The 17,463-nt window shown below is 36.2% G+C and overlaps 2 protein-coding genes across 4 annotated transcripts in view; both read right to left on the minus strand.

Annotated features, from left to right (window-relative positions):
• Positions 1-1,344: 1,344 nt before the first annotated feature.
• GTF3C6 (general transcription factor IIIC subunit 6) lies at positions 1,345-7,708 on the minus strand. Of its 2 annotated transcripts, none has more exons than XM_058173975.1 (6): positions 6,904-7,708; positions 5,255-5,335; positions 4,012-4,075; positions 3,277-3,321; positions 3,080-3,190; positions 1,345-2,020 (listed from the first exon to the last, which is right to left on the minus strand). In XM_058173975.1, exons 1-6 carry the CDS (start codon positions 6,979-6,981, stop codon positions 1,719-1,721), a joined length of 681 nt encoding a protein of 226 aa, XP_058029958.1. In that variant the 5' UTR covers positions 6,982-7,708; the 3' UTR covers positions 1,345-1,718. The 2 variants fall into 2 exon arrangements, with proteins under 2 accessions (XP_058029958.1, XP_058029948.1); XM_058173965.1 differs by having other exon boundaries at positions 6,953-7,693.
• Positions 7,709-11,247: 3,539 nt separating this feature from the next.
• Positions 11,248-17,463, minus strand: part of AMD1 (adenosylmethionine decarboxylase 1) — a 30,344-nt gene continuing 24,128 nt past the window's right edge. For both annotated transcript variants that reach the window (XM_058173953.1, XM_058173943.1), the window contains 3 exons: positions 15,577-15,669; positions 15,321-15,476; positions 11,248-13,535 (listed from right to left, as the gene is read on the minus strand). In XM_058173953.1, coding sequence (XP_058029936.1) covers positions 13,401-13,535; positions 15,321-15,476; positions 15,577-15,669 — 384 coding nt within the window. In that variant the 3' untranslated portion in view covers positions 11,248-13,400. The remainder of the gene's footprint in view (positions 13,536-15,320; positions 15,477-15,576; positions 15,670-17,463) is intronic.

Here is a 17,463-nt window from a genome sequence, read left to right on the forward strand (position 1 = left end):
GTCAGGTAGTGAGTTCCAAGCGTTAACAACTCTGTTACAAAAGTCATATTTTCTGCAATCAAGTTTGAAGCGGTTGACATTAAGTTTAAATCTATTGTTTGCTCTTGTATTGTTGCGATTGAAGCTGAAGTAGTCTTTTACAGGAAGGATATTACAATAGATGATTCTGTGTGTTAAACACAGATCATGTCGGAGTCGGCGGAGTTCTAAGTTTTCTAAACCCAGGATTTCAAGCCTGGTGGTATAAGGTATTTTGTTGTTTTCGGAGGAGTGAAGAACTCTTCTAGTAAAATATTTCTGGACGCGTTCGATAGTATTAATGTCAGAGATGTGGTATGGGTTCCAGACGGATGAGCTGTATTCAAGAATAGGTCTGGCAAAAGTTTTGTATGCTTTGGTTAGTAGTGTAGTTTTTGGAAAAGAAACTACGTAAAATTAAGTTTACAACTCTTAGAGCTTTTTTTGCTATGTAGTTGCAGTGCGCTTTAGCATTTAGGTCATTTGATATGAAAACTCCAAGGTCTTTGACAGGTAGGGGGTCATCGGTAAGGTAATGTCCATCAAGCTTGTACTTGATATTAGGGTTCTTTTTACCAATATGTAAGACTGAGCATTTGCTGGTTGATATTTGAAGTTGCCAATATTTGAACTTACCAGTTCATTGAGTGAGTTCAAATCGGGCACTGGAAAATGGTCACTGAAAAACATGGGGCATATGACCATTTTTCACACTTACAACCCTGCAGCATGCCTATAGTCACATGATCAAAATTCAGATGCTTGGCAAATGGTTCATATTAATGACACGATTGCAGTGTCCCGGAGTTACGTGATCCCCTTTTGCAGCCTTCTGACGAGCAGAGTCAATGGGGAAACCAGTTTCACTTAACGACCGTGTTACTAAACTGACAACTGCAGTGCCTCACTTAACATTTGGGGCAAGATAGGTCATAAAATGGGGGGAAACTCACTTGATGAATGTTTCACTTAGCAACATAAATTTTGGCCTCAATTGTGGTCATAAGTCGAGGAGTACCTGTATACACAATTTGAATCTTACTTTAGAAGGAAGAAATTAAGAGTCAAGGAATTCATGATTTGTACTGCATTATCTCCTGCTTTTAGATCAAATTTTATTTGGGCAACGCCCTATTCATGGTGTTCCACTTAACTTTCAAAAGGAATTAATGGTTCATTGTGCTCCTGTTTGTACATATGTGCAAGGAGGTTGCTGCTTGAAAATATATAGATTCTTTTAAACCACAGTTTGTAAATTGTGATAAATGATTTCACATTATAAAAAGCATAGGCAGCTATATTGGTCAAAAAGAAAAATCTAAGTCCTTATTAGAGTTGCATCTTTTATTATATAAAAATCACAAAATAGAAAACAAACTTGAGTTCTACAGAACTCTTCACCAGACAAGATAGAAAGCAAAAAAAGTAACTAGGAGAAGGCAAGAGAAGGGACTCTATAATCAAAATAAGAACTTCCAAGTTCAGAGGAAGCCTCTTTCCACTTTCCAATCCCTTTAACAAAGAGGTAGAAAACTTGAGAAATGTATTAGATCAATATCACAAAAGGAATGTGATCCTAACAAAACTTTCACAAAATAATTTGCATACAAATTCAGAGTCTTTCTAATGACCATATATACATATCAGATATCAGTCAGTTTTTCCTATGTAGTGACTGCTACTCAATCAAACAGTTTATATCAATGTGGAGGCTCTTCTGAAGCAATGTTCTGATTATTCTCTATGGAAGGATTCTCTGTGATGGGATCTGGAGTATCCAAAAGAGGATCAGCATCATCCTTCGCAATGTCAGCTGGAATCCCGGGTTCCAAATTCCAATCCATATTTCCTTTGTCACTGGCTTCTTCTTCAGACTCTTCTGCCAGCTTATCCTGGGATTCAGCTGTTTCGTCATCTTTTTCATACAAGAAATTGCAAATCATGTTTGGTCTGCTGTATGAGAAGTCTTTGTCCTTAAGATCTAGCCATTCTATGCCGCCTCCTGCCAAATTAAAATGAGGGGAAAGAGATAGGAAGGAGTTAGTAAGAAGAAAATAAATAAACGTCATTTATTGAAGATTCTGTCTCATCCCATGCTCTCTTCTCTTATCCCCGCTTTTCTGGTTTCCCAGCAATGATACCACTCTATAAATGATGCTCATACTGAGACTGCTGCACAGCAAAATTCAAACATTATCTGGCTGCTACTTCTGATTAAAAAGATTCATGTTAAGATAATACTGCATTGCAAAAATGCATATTGCATGACTGCTATGGTGAGGTATTACAACAAAACATGAGAAAAAACACTACTTCCAAATTTAAGGATTCTAAATCTAAGTGAAACACAACATTAAATGGAAATATTTGAATCACCTTAATCTTCAGTAACAGGTCCTTCTTATGATGGGCAACCATGATTTGAACTCTAATAATGGCAGATTTGAGCTAATTTGCAATAGATCTGATAAGTAATGTTAAAATGGATAAATGAAGGTAGATAGGGATCTGCAAGATTATTATTCTGATGTCAAACAGAACATACACTAACTCTGCTTTTTCTCAAATTGATTTTATCGATTAAGGAGTGGGAACATTTTTAGTAACTAATTTATAAATATTAACAGTTCAGGATATTATGATTGACTGGTTAAGATCTCATTAGGATAACAGAAAGAGTTGCTAAGCTACAATTTTATAAAAGCTCAATTAAAGTTATTTGCTGTTGAAGTGGTGTAGAGAAAGCATGTATTTACAAGCCATGAAAACAGCAATGTAGAGCAGTCTGTGACTGTTTTACAAAACAATAATTTAGCTTTGGCTTACAATATTACACAAGCAATATTGTTATGTTGCTATGGTTTATAACAATGTATTCTGCAATATAATATTTAAACTATCTGTGAACCCAATTAGAGTATATGAAACCTGAACAGAAAAGAGGAAAAAAGCAATACATGATATTAAGGGTTCTTGAGGATATACCTAAAGTGTATTTTTAGACAGAGGAAACAAAAAAGTTTTAGAAAAAGAGGATGAATTTCTAGAATTTGAAAATCACCTATGTTCTCTTCCCCTTCCTTTTTCTCAATCAGAAGTGTCCGCGTCATATTTAGTTTCTTCATTGTGTGGCATTTATATTTTAGTTGCAATTTTTGGTTGCCTTCCATATCTACAATCAAAAAAAAAAGCAGAATGTTTCTCATTTTTAAAAAAACTTTGAGATTCTGAAAATTTAAAATACAAAGTACTGCTTACCATGATCATGGTTTTCCTCAAACACTACACATGTTCCAAGAGTATCTAAGGATGAGAGTAAACAAATTGCTAAGGGAAAATATAAACTTATTTTAAAGAGTAACATTTACTCAATTCTATGAAAGAATTAGAAGTCTGCATGCATAAATTCAAAATTTATTTACAGCCCAAGGTCAAACACAATAAAAGACTTGTATATAGTGCAGTAACTAAGTAGTGTGCTGGTTTAGAGGTGAAGATGTTCATCTCTCACTTAGAAAGTTGACTTTAATCCTGGACATTTTAATAACACGTGAGACAGATTCTACCTCTAACTCTTAACAGAAACAAGTTTGGTTTTTAGATAGGAGGCTTATGCATCTTCCAGTTGTTGTCCTAATAGGTACTGTCCCAGTTTGGGGTCAAATATTCTATGTGGAGCACATATAAAGATAAGGGCTAATTACAAATGTGGCTAGTACTAAGCTTAACCTCACTATCCACAGAATTGCATGCTTTTCCTTGATTTATTTTTAAATTTGGTTGCCCAATCAGGATTTTTTACATAATCAAGGCAATTACTCATTTGAAACTATACATTAATTTTTGATCCATTTATTGACTGGATGAGGAAGATTCCCTCTGTTTCTGTAGAAAAAAATTGCAAAGAAGACAAAAAGAGAGTAAGATGGTTCTTAAGGTTCATTTTACTTTACATCACAGTTTATAAAATAGGCTATTCATTACTTTTCTTACCTTCATATTCACCAGCAAAGATGTATCTGTCTATTTGCAAAATAGGTCTCTCTGTGTCAATTCCCTAAAATCATAAAGGCAGAAGCATATTTGGGAGAAATGAAGTCAGTGAATTCAAAGCATGATCTAAGCTGGGTGATGTCTCTAAAATTGATAAAAATGACACGTCATTTACAAAATGTTTTGTGCATGGACAGACACGTATCACTGCCATTTGTAATGAGCAGGAATATCCAGACATCATGAGTATTCATCAGTGCCCTGAATATGCTTTCTAGAATGAGCAAGCTTGGATAAAATGGGCTGTTGCTTGTGTGTTTAGTATTACTAACCAAAATTTACTACACCTAACTGGTTTTTACTTAGGGGGAATTGTGCCAAATTCAGATGGAAAGAGTACAAGAGATGACAATAAGGTAAATTTGAGTTTAGGAAACAGGAAGTGAGCAGAGCAAAGCATTTTGTTCTGTAAAGCACCAAGAAATCTACAAACAGGAAAAAAAATGCTGTATATTTTAATATAGAAAAACAATGATAAACAGGTTTCAATTATGGGATGCTTTAGCAGGTTGGTTGCTAAATGCAATAACAATGGCATATAAAGGAAGTAAAGCATCCATAAGAATAAAGAGAATACTTAGTAAATCATAAAACAGAGACTAGGGCCAAGATACATGATATTCCCTTGGTTGTGCAATATGGATAAATGTATAAAGAATACTTGTGGTGATATTAGACGTATGTTGGTTGGTGAACATACTGTATATATACTTTGGTATACAAATGATTCTGATTTGTTGGCTTACAGCCAAAATGTTTTGCAGTATATGTTAGATAACTTGTAGTAAGGAACATGGATCTGGAAATCAATGTATCTAAGATCAAGAAAGCTCTGTTTGATAAGGAAAATAGCATGAAAATAACTACAAGTTGTATTGGAAAAATCTAGATTAAGAATGTGAATTTGTGTACTCAGTAGAATGTTGATTAAGCAAAGGAAAATGTATGGAGAGATTTTAAGATGTAGTCTGTTGTAAGGAATGAAAGTATGTGTTCTGTTGCAATGAATGTTTCTTGTAGGTAAAAAAAGGCTGAGTAAAAGATCATGCTTGTGCCCACTCTGTTAAGCAAGAAACAAATTTAGCAGTTTAATTCCTGCCATTTAAAAAGATTTTGAATAGAATCACAATTGTACTTTTTAATAAAAAGATATATTAACTTGTACTATGTTAAAAACACTCACCAAAATCTTGCATTTATTATCACATTTTTCCAGAAAGTCTGAATCGATTATTCCAGACAATTCTACCACAACTAATTGTTCCTAGAGGGAAAATTACAAAACATTGTAAATAGTGTATTTAACAGCTCCATCTTTTAGCTGGCCTTGCTGGGGGAGGGGGGAGGGGAACCAGGCCAAGTGAGTGGTGGACCAGGGTCGCATGAATGGAGCTGTGCCATTATCTGATTCTACACGTGCCTGCTGGCCTGCTACCCGCATGAATGGAGATGCACATCCACACCAGCCCACCTCTTGCACAGCCCAGATTCAAATAGGCCACAACCTGGTAGTGCGCCATGGCCCCGGGGGTTGGAGACCCCTGATCTATATGGTTATTAGGAGCCAAAAACAACTTGACAGTACACCAAAGGTGGGTTTCAGCAAGTTCTGACCAGTTTTGGAGAACCAGTAGCAGAAATTTTGAGTAATTTGGAGAATCGGTAGTAAAAATTCTGACTGGCCTCACCCCCATCTATTCTCTGCCTCCCAAGTCCCAGCTGATTGGGAGGAAATGTGGATTTTGCAGTATCCTTCCCCTGGATTGGGGTGGGAATGGAGATTTTGCAATATCCTTCCCGTGGAGTTGGGAGGGAATGGAGATTTTACAGTATCCTTTCTCTTCCACGCCCACCAAGCCACACCATACCATGCCCACGAAGCCACACCCACAGAACCGGTAGTAAAAAATCTTGAAACCCACCACTGCAGTACACAATAACTTTATATAACCTCTTTCCTCCAGGAGTCCAAGTCAGCATATGTACCATTCTCTCCTTCAGCTTTTCCCCCACTTAATGAAATAAAATACAAATGAAATGATATTTATATTCCAAGTAAAGTGTTTCCTCCCCCCATTTTTTCAAAGGGAAAAGGGCTAGAGATCTCCTCAGATCCAGATTCCTCCCAAGCTGTAGAAAAGAATTCCGCTTCCAGAGAGCATCGCTCATGAATCAAGCCACTGTTCTCTAAACAGATGTGGCGTTTTCAAGGCCCAGCCAGCAGTGTTGGTTAAGGCTTATGGGAACCAACGTCTAAAACATCTAAAGGGCTTCAAATTGGGAAAAGCTGGAGTTTTTCAACTGCCGAGACGGCTCAAAACAAGGACGATAACGCAGCAGTGCTAAGAACTCAGCGCCTCCTTACGGGTGAAGTGGAGTTTACACTGAGGTGGGGATTCACGTTAAGAAGGAATAGGCTGAAGACCCTCCCTTCTCTCCCTAAAAGCAAGCCAGCCTATAAACAGGCTGGCGGGCGCCCTTATTCTGCTGCAGGTGTTGTGTGTCATTCATGCAGCATCACCTATTCAAAAGCGAAGGGTCCTCGGTGCGCTCTGTAATTCTCTGCAGACTTTTCATTACCCGAACTAGATAACATCTTAGCGCTGCTGGTGTTACCTAGTTCGGGTAATGAAACGTCTGCAAGGAAATCCTCGAGCTCAGCGAGCACCAAGGACCCCCCTCATTTCAACCCTGAGCTACACATATTCTCCCGCGTTGGCACAATGGCTGCAGGGCAATCCGCGGGCAGCGAAATCCCCCGCGACGTCGCCAAGACTCAGCAATCCCGAAGGAGAGCAAGTCCCTTCCCCGACGGTTGCCGTTGAGAGGCACCTTGCAATGATCGCATCCCGTCGGGCTCTTCTCTCCCCCGCAAACCAACCTCGACCTCTTCCTCTCGCTGTGTCTCATCCGCCGCCGCTTCCATGCTGCCAGGGCCTCCGCCGGCTTCACGTGACGCTCCCGCCGCCATCTCAGCTGAAACCTCGCGTGTCTTTTGCTGCAGAAGCGCCGCCAGGCGGGCGGAGGTGGGGTGGGAGTTTTGTGTTGCGGGTCCTCGCGCGAACCTTGAGCTCAGCAGCCTGGTTTTAGCCATGGCTTGTTCACGACTTAGTCCGAGTGGGGAAACGGCGGATCAGTGCGTAGGGTAGACCGAAGCACTCGCACTCGAGTTCGCCGTGGCTTTTCCCTTTTGCCATTCGGTAGAAGCGTCTCTCGGCTTAGAATTTTCTTCCGAAATAGTTATGACACATCCTGTTAAGAGTCAGCTCTCTGGAGAAGACGATATTGCTGGGAAAGGTGGAGGGAAGAAGAAAAAGACGACCAAGCAGCAAGGTGGATGGACTTAACTTACAGTAGTAATGAATAACTGTAGGACTTAGGGGCGGCTATGGACAGATGGAGAACATCAATTTCGATGGTCATTAAGAGTCGGCGATAATTTTGTGTGCGCTTAATCCATCAATCAGAAGCAGCCTCCCGGATTTTAATTTTTAAAGAAGGGTGGTTGAGGGCTTGGCAAAAAAATATATTTCTCTCTTTGTCCTGCGATTTATACTTTGTTGTTCCCACATCCTATCATTTTATTTATGCAAAACACCTTTATGAATCTGCTTTATCGGTGATTTGTTGTAAGAAAGTTACTTGTGAACATAGGGTGGGGAATATCTCTGCCCATTAGCATCACTAGGGATGGGAAATACAATTGCAGTTGTGTAGCTGATACTTTTACAACAAAGTGATTGGCTTTATAATTTTTATATTTAATAATAATAATATTTTAATTTGTATACCGCCCTTCTCCCGAAGGACTCAGGGCGGTGAACAGGCAGGATAAAAATAACAATCAAATACACACAGTAAAGTAAAACACTAGTTAAAAAACTTATTTAAATTAGCCCAAATTTAAAAATACATTTAAAATCCCAAAAAGCTAATTAAAAATTTAAAATCCTAAAAACAACTAAAAGTTCTATGCCATGTATTTTTTAAAATAAAATAAAATTGGTAAAAACTATCAAAGCCTGGGCCATACTTGTGATACAATCATTGCTAGAATTATTAGCTGAAAACCAGCTGAGCTGGACAATTGGGACAGAAATAGCTAATGAGTATTAATCATGTGTTACATCTCCACTGTGATATGGATTATACCTGCCCTGCAGAAATGGAGGCAGAGATTTACTTCAGGTCAAATTGTTGAAGGAAAAAAAACATGCATTGGCTGATTATATAAAAATCAAGAACAAGCACCAATGTAAATTAAAAATTGAAACTTATTGAATGTGCAGGAAATAAAACATGACTATCAAAATGATGTAATACAAACAAGAACAGAATGTGGGGAAGGAAAAGCATTACATGATCAATTTCTACAAAAGATCGAGAGGAAAGTGTACGAAGATAAAACCTAGCAATGGCTTATAATTGGAACACTTAAAAGAGAAACTGGAAGCTTGATTTTGGCTGTGCAAAAGCAAACTATTTGAACCAATGCAGCCAAGGCTAGAATTGAAAAAAAATCACTAAATGATTCAAATTGCAGATTGTGCAGAGGCAGAAGAAGTAGTATTGTCATATATACTCAGCTCGTGCAAGATCGCACGAAGTGATTATGAACAATTGCAATAGCACTTAAGATTCACATGCCACTATGGTTTACAGTCAGCATATTGCCCTCAACAACCTGGGTCTTCATTTTATTTGGAAGGATGGAAGGCTGCAGTCACCAAAATGATTCACTGGAACATGGATAAAAATTATCATGTGCCAGTAATGAAAAATTGGTGGAAACAGTTGTAATAGTAAAAATGTTTTTATGATGTTCTGAAATTATACTTAACTCAGGAAAAAAGTGATTTCATTTCCAATTTGTTCCTTAAGATTCTCTGAACTATGCAGTGTGTTTTTTCAATTTTCAATACTTTTGGGTGTTCCTTCTGTCGCATGATAGTTCCAGCATTTATTATTATTGTATAAGAGTTGTCCATTAACAATTATTGACAGAGTTGAATATTATCTGTAAAACATTTTATATCAGTTCTGTCTAAAAGCATAGTTTGTAAATATTGATTTGTTCCACAATTTCTTCCTGTTATTTTATTGGGTCTTTTAAGTTTTGCATCCAGTTTATCATATATGCTTTTACTTGGTCTGTCTTAGCATATCTAAGTTTATAGTAAAAGTAAAGGTTCCCCTCACACATACATGCTAGTCGTTGCTGATTCTAGGGGGTGGTGCTCATCTCCCTTTCAAAGCCAAAGAGCCAGCACTGTCCGAAGACGTCTCTGTGGTCATGTGGCCGGCATGACTCAATGCCAAAGGCGCACGGAACCCTGTTACCTTCCCACCAAAGGTGGTCCCTATTTTTTCTACTTGCATTTTTATGTGCTTTCGAAACTGCTAGGTTGGCAGAAGCTGGGACAAATAACGGGAGCTCACCCCGTTACACGGCAGCACTAGGGATTCAAACCTCTGAGCTGCCAACCTTTCGATCAACAAGCTCAACGTCCTAGCCCCTGAGCCACCGCTTTTATATATATGGCCTAATAAATAAACTTGATTCTGTATAAGCGTTTTAAATTGCCATTAAAAAAAAATCTTGGTTTTGAAGTCAGATTTTGTAGATACATCAGCCATCATGTTCTGACTTGCCACAACATAGTGAACCATATGCAGGTAGTCCTTGATTTATAGCTGTCACTTAATGACCAAAGTGATAACCTATCTGGAAAACAGGGCTTACAATCTGGTTCTGAAGTTTCGATGGTCAGTTCCCCACCACCCCTGTAATCACATGACCATAGTTCAAGAGGCTCTTAGCAACATGGCTACATTTATGGCTACTTATAACATCCTCTCGTCATGTGACTGTTCTCAGCAAAATCACACTATAATAAACAATAGATTCACTTAACTCCGTGTTTGTTTTACAACTGCCACATTTGCCACAAAAACATTAAAAATCACATGACCCTTTTTTACAACCATCATGATATACGACTGTAATGGGCACATTCCATTACAGTCTTAAGCCAAGGACTACTGTAATGAACATTTTTATCTAGTTTGTGCATTTCTGGTCCTGACAATTACTATATTATGAATTAAGTTCATGCAAAATATCGAACTAACGATTACCCAACCACATTTTATCTTAGTCCAACATGTTTTAGCCTCTTCATAGATTGTGCAAGCTCAGTGATTAACCAAAGTTAAAAGGCAGAAATTCAATCCCTGAAATTTCCTCAGATGGGAAAGCAATACTGGAGAAAGAATACCAGATTTTTTTTAATGTTTTAAATCAGTATAGCAGAGCACTACCAGAGCAAAGTTATAGGTAATATTTACATATTTTTCTGTTATCCAAGAAATTTACTTCAGAGGGTAAATAATCAGGTCCCTGTCAATTATATATGGTTCCATTATCAACTGGTGGCAAGATCTAAAAATAAAAACCTACCAATGTATACTATCTTTAATAAAGCAATGCTTTTTGCAATGCTACTGTATTTTTAAAATCATGCTTATAGTCATTCTTTTGTCACCCCTATAAATCTCATAACTGTCTCCCCATCTGTTATGCCTCACAGCTGATGAATGGGTAGGAACATGTGCCTTGAGATGGATGGAGTGGTGGGGTCAATAGTGAATTTTTTTGGGGAATACCCTCACGAACCTCGGTCTGTCTCACTGAGTTTTGTTTCCTACTTGATATGCTGTTTTGCTCTTTTTTTTAAAAAAAGAAACAACACTCTCTTGAAGTCCTGAATTTCTGACTTCAGATGGAGTCCAATTAAATGAAAATTTATGGATTCTGAAGTTATATTGTAGAGGCCAATTGCAAACCTGTGCATACCACACAGTTCTGATTGGAATAGCCTGTAAGATTTGTAAATAGGAATTCATACATGAGGGCACAAAGTCAAGAGCTACACAGTCGAATATAGACTAATGTATGTTAAAATGTTATAGTAAGTAAAAAATAAGCAGTAGAACACATATGACTTTGCTCCTTACACTCTCCAAGATATGGCGTATCTGTAAATTCAGCTTTGAAGATTTCAGAATTTTTTACCTCTGAACAATAAACCAGTCTTTAAAATTAAAGAGGGTAGTAAAAATCTCATAAAGCTTTACAACATTCTAACATTGATTATACAGTATTACAATTTGAGATATTTTTAAAGATCTTTAATATCAGCTTTCATTCTTAATCATCATGCTTTTTCATTGAATAGAAACAGAGTTCTAGTTTGATTAACAAGAGTAGCATTTCCAGTAGATTTAATCTTCTTGAATCACCCTGGCATTCAGTAGCACATAGGGACTATTGAGAAAATACAGGTAACATCTGTTAATTCGTATCAAGGCTTTGATAGCAGAATTATCTAAGTCAGGGTAGTAGCATTTTTACTATTTGCAACAGCTTAGAAAGCAAACTTTTATTGAAGCATTATGATTTCTGGTACAGATATATCTTTGTACATTTTAATGTTCCATGTCTAACACCAGAGATCATTTTAAACACCAAACATATCCCCCTCCCATTTTGTTCAGCCTACTAATTCATGAAGATCCATTGAACTGCTTTATATCTATCCAAGGCTTATGTATAAGTTCTGCATTTCCAACATTACTTCAAGGAATCTGTAGTTGAACAGATCTCAAGTCAAAGAGTGCTATTTACTTGGAGTACTCGTTATAAAAACATTTGAAAAATTGGCCCTTAAAAAGCAAAAGCACCATAAACTGCTAGGTGCTACACAGAAACAACATTTATTGATTTTGGTAGGAAAAAAATATTCCAATTGCTTGATTTCCAAGCAAGTAGGTTTAATAACATAGAAACACTAAAAATGTTTCCTTTATAAATACAAAAGGAACAAAACACTCATAATCAAAAACATAGCCAAGGATTAGAATGACACATCTATAAGATTTGCTGGTCTCAACAGCTGAAATCCCACAGCATTTGAGGTGACTGAACATGCTCTCTCAGGAACTTGCATTTAATATCCATGAAGCAATATCCATGTCTATTTTGTTACTAATGTACTTACATATAAATGTTTTACATGACTGTATTTAGGCTCCTCATATTTGCTTACTGCAGTGAAATCACCCAATGCCTTCTACACCATGTAAAAAAGAACTGCATATTAATTAGGAAGAAACACAGATGAAGTCACAATATTGCTAAATTTAGCTTAAACATCACATGCATTGTTGTCACAGGACATTACAGAGTGGAAGGGCCTGTGTTTGAATTAATATAAAGTTAACATTTGAGCCAGCATATTTCACAGTAAGAAACGGCAGCTATTTTGTGCAGTAGTTTGAAATCACGTTTCACCGTTTTCTACCAAATTTCTCTGTTAAAATTACCATAAAGCGCACCAATCTCCTAACTGATTAGGTTCCTAGATGCCAAAACTGCATCTGAACTCTGTGAAAAGCCTGGAATCAACTGTGTCCTTAATTATCAAAATTTTGTTTATATACTTAAAACAGATGTCCAGCGACTGCCACCAATTGCTATGGGTTGCCTTTAAACAAAGAAGATGGAGCAAGAATGGATTTGCCAAAAATTACACAACTGTGAAAATGTGTTGACAAATGAACAAATACATTTTCACCCATAGGTGAAAAGGTAATGTGCTAACCACAGCAAATTGCCACTTCAATTCATTGTAGAATTGTATGCAAATCCAATGTGATAAAAATTGTTCGATATTTTTAAAGTTAAAATATCCCATTAAGTGTAACCAGTTTTGTTCTACCGGTATCAGTTTCAACATCTTAAACTGTGTTTTAATCTGTTATTCAGTTGTTGCAAAAATGTGCCAATTAGAAACCACACATTCAATAATTGTTTTAAAATTTGTTACAGCATACAAATGAAAAAAATTTAGGCAACTAAGTCTTTTAGTTAAGGAAGTCTAGGGGAAATTCTAATGAGGACGAAATCCTTGTCTGTGGGGAATTTTTGGTGATACTTGGAGAAAAACTATGTTGCATGTAAACCTATTTGAGTTGTTTTTATAAATGCTGTAGAGTCTCATACAGTAAAATGTTTCTACATGCGCTTCAGTTTCACAGCAAAAGTGAAATAGAATACCTAAACACAGAAGAGAGTGTTCATGCAATATATCTAAAACTCTGTTATAATAATGCATACAATTGAAAATTATACTATGATTACATCTAGGGCTTTCTGCAACTACGAGGTGGATATGAAAAATATGGCCCCTTGTATCATTTACTAGAAAGCAACCACCACCACCTCTATTGGGTATATTTTTGCGTTTTTTCTTCTTCATTCCTCCTAATCAACTTTGCTGCTTATTCTTGGCAAAACTGGTAAAAACGAAGTTGTAGTCATTAAACTGGGCAATCTGGCGATCAAGACGCTTAAAACCTTCAATCTTCTGGGCTGAAGAAAACACGGTGCGACATTTTGAGCTCTAGAAGAAAGGAAAGGTAGTAAAATCTTGGAGAAAACTAATTAAACATTTAAAAACAGCTTTGGAATATTACAATGTGTAGAAATAACTACCTTCAACAACAGAACAGTGTGTGCTCTGGCGCTTTAAGCATTATTATGATATGTACTGTCCTGTATAAGAACTCAGTTTGGGAGCTGAGTGACAAGAGCCAGAGCTGCTAGGTATAATTATTTGAAAGAGAACAAGAGAATGAATGTGTGGGAATAGAAATGTTTCACAATAATTTCGAGATTGATAAGATTATGTAAAACAAAAAACAGAATAGCAAAAAATACCTGATTAGAAAGGATATGTTATTTCCACAATGGTGATAGATGAAAAGGATCATTATTTATTTATTTATTTATTTGCATTTATATCCTGCCCTTCTCCGAAGACTCAGGGCGGCTTACACTATGTCAAGCAATAGTCTTCATCCATTTGTATATTACATACAAAGTCAACTTATTGCCCCCAACAATCTGGGTCCTCATTTTACCTACCTTATAAAGGATGGAAGGCTGAGTCAACCTTGGGCCTGGTGGGACTTGAACCTGCAGTAATTGCAAGCAGCTGCTGTTAATAACAGACTGCATTAGTCTGTTGAGCCACCAAAGGCCCTTTTAAAAATTTCATTTAAAAATGAATTAACATATTTCTGATTGCATTGGGGGAAGCGAGGATTGGATGAGAAATGCAGGAGTATAACTGAGTTAGGAGGGAGAATTTTTAGCATATGTTTGTTTTATTTTTAACTATACCTTGTGTTTGTTCCGGGAAGTCCCCGGGGGGGGGGGTTGAAGGGAGGGGGGAGGGAGGATAGAGGGGGGGACGGGGGAATATTTTTTTTTTGTAAAAACTTTTTCAATAAAAAAAAATGAAATTAACATAGATTTAACAATTAAACTCAGGAATTTTAGAAGTCAGGAAAACCAGCACAAAATAATGTATCTGAGGGATTAACCCTATTAAGAACTCAGTAAGAATTGAGCATTTCTCCTGGCTTCCCAAAACCACAGACTATATCTGTTAGAAAATATGTACAAGAAAGACAGAACAACCAGATTAATAAACAAGTAGAATATAAGGATATATGCACTTGACTACTTATTGAATTTATATGCAGCAATCTTCTGGATATGTAAAACTGAGATGATCCCTTTCACAAATCAACTGCATAAAGATCAGCAACTTATAGCTTTACAAGAATTATTCAAAATCAAAAAATTACATTAAGTAACTTTAAAATTAGCAAATTTTACATCAGAATACAGTGACTATGCAGCAATTGCTGATTTCTGAGAAACTGATTATGGTGGAAGCAACTTTAGGTACTATCCCACAGAACAGCTCTATTTCCATAAATCATCTATCTTAAGGATATGTATAATAATTGAGAATGCATATGCCTCAAATTTACATCTCTGAATTTCTACTGGGCGCATAACATTTACCACATATAAATTTGTAAGGATTGCATTAAATGAGGTGGCTATAGCCATAGAAACGTATGCCAAGTAAGTCTGTTATGATGAAATTCAACTACTTTCCCTTAATTGATAAAGACGTTAAGTCAATTGGAGGATGGGTGATTCCCTTTAACTATTACAGATTCAGTTACTGTATTCATTTACTTCTGTATGGATGGGGACTGGTTATGATTTCTACTCCCAAACTAAACACTCAATTCAATTATGTAACTTAGGAGTTTTTTAAAAACGTATCTAAAAGATTGTCCCATGTTCCCAAAGTAAATATATTTACCTGATTAACAAAGAGAGTTGTCACAAATTTTCCTGGCTTAAAAATGTCTATGACCTTCCTAACTAGGTCATCGTAGGATGTCTGACTTATGTTTGTTTCAAAACTAACATATGAGAACTCTGGTTCTGGAGTGATGTGAATAGTCCAGTAAGTTCCCTGGAGAGGAGCAAAATAAATAACCTATGTTAGTATTTTTAATGTAGTTACATTGTTTTTGAAAATACTTAATGGAATTTAGAAAAAAAATATCACTCACATCTGTTTTCATCCCATTCATTGAATACCCACAAGGATTGAACATTGTAGCATCAATGACAGAACCTGGTATCAGGTCACGAATTCCACTCACCTATAAAATAAAGAAGATTCATACTAATGAATATTTCAGAAGATTCATGTTATGTCTACCACAGTTATTTTTCATCCAAATCTTTAAACTTTTCTTCTTTTAGATAATGAGGTCCCATCTGAGACCCACATTACTGTTCTTTCACAGTCCTGAAGATCTGGCTCTTTATTAAGGTGACTGAAGCCCCTTCAGTGTGCCCATTTTATTGTTGTTGTTATTGCTCAGTTTTACCATCTTTTGCTGGTAAAAAATGTTTTAAAAAAACATTTTTTTAAAAATGTTATTTGGTTTTATTGTTACTCTTGTTTTTGTTATGAATTATTAAATATTTAATGAAACATTAAACATTGTTCCAGCTAATATTCTGAATTAAGTATTAAACACTATTTTCCCTTTAGGTATTTTGTTAATTTTGAATTGTGTAAACCATGTTTATATAAAATGTATATGGCAGTGAAGTGAAAGAGAAAGAAGCTTAAGAAAAAGTAAATTTAGTTGTTAAAAATAACTCCCAACCATGGTCTCTTCTATATTTATAGATGTAACTCAGCAAAACAATAGTGACTAAAGCAAAACAATAGTAACTGACGTGTAGGCTTAATTGCCCCACAGCTACAGCTTTAGAATAGTTAGAATTCTTGTATTGATAATTTGATGATGCTTCTGTATTTTACCGGACAATTTTTAAAAAAATCAAAATAAACTAGAAACTAACAAAAATATGATGAAATAAGAGCACTGCTTAAATTAGAAGATTGGATTGCTTTAATTCAACAGATTATTTTTTTTTAGGTTAAACTATGACTTAGAAAATAGTTTGGTGTAATGATTAAAGGATCAGAGTAAAAACTGGTAGTATGGGAATTCTAGTCTCACCTTTGGCACAAAGCTAACTGGGTGACTATGACAGGCAGTCTTTCATAGAAAGAGAAGGAATGGAAAACCCCTTCAAAAATTTTACAAAGAAAAAAATGTCTAGGCAATTGCCAGGAGTCAACATTGACTTGAAGTTACCGTCCTCTCACAAAAAAACTCATATGATTATGTTTTAGTCCATGAATTATAGTCAAGAAAATATTTTAGCATGCTAAAAGAACCAATAATTTGGAATATTCAAATTTGGACTATGTAATTATCTTTATGGAGCTGAGAGGCAGATGGTACAGGTAGTCCTCAACTTACGACCACAAGTTCGTTCAAATTTTTTGCTGATAAATGAGAGTTAAGTGAGTGTTGCCTCATTTTATGATCTTTCTTGCTGCAGTTATTAAACGAATCACTGCAGTTGCTTAAGTTAGTAACAAAGTTGTTAAGTGAAACTGCCTTCCCATTGAATTTGCTTGTCAGAAGGTCCCAAAAGATAATTACATGACTTTGGGACACTGCAGCCATCATAAATATGAACCAGTGGCAAAGCATCCTAATTTTGATCACGTTACCTTGGAGATGCTGCAACGGTCATAAATGTGAAAAATGGTCGTAAGTCACTTTTGTCAGTGCTGTTGAACTTCAAATGGTCACTAAACAAATGACTGTAATTCAAGCACTATCTGTATCTATTTTCCAAAGGATTATGTTTATTTATCAAATTTATATGGCTAACCATCTCACAAGAAATTACATAGATGGTACACCCCAACAAAGATATAAAACAATAAACATGTCAAAAAAGTCATTATTAAAAATATATGGTATACAAAGATTAGATTAGAAAGGGATCCACCTCAAGATCTTCTTGAACCTATACATAGAACTTGTTAGAAACACCTAAAATGAACAGAGAATACAGAAAAT

The sequence above is a fragment of the Ahaetulla prasina genome, chromosome 1, assembly GCF_028640845.1.
Source record: "Ahaetulla prasina isolate Xishuangbanna chromosome 1, ASM2864084v1, whole genome shotgun sequence".
Lineage (NCBI taxonomy): Eukaryota > Metazoa > Chordata > Lepidosauria > Squamata > Colubridae > Ahaetulla > Ahaetulla prasina.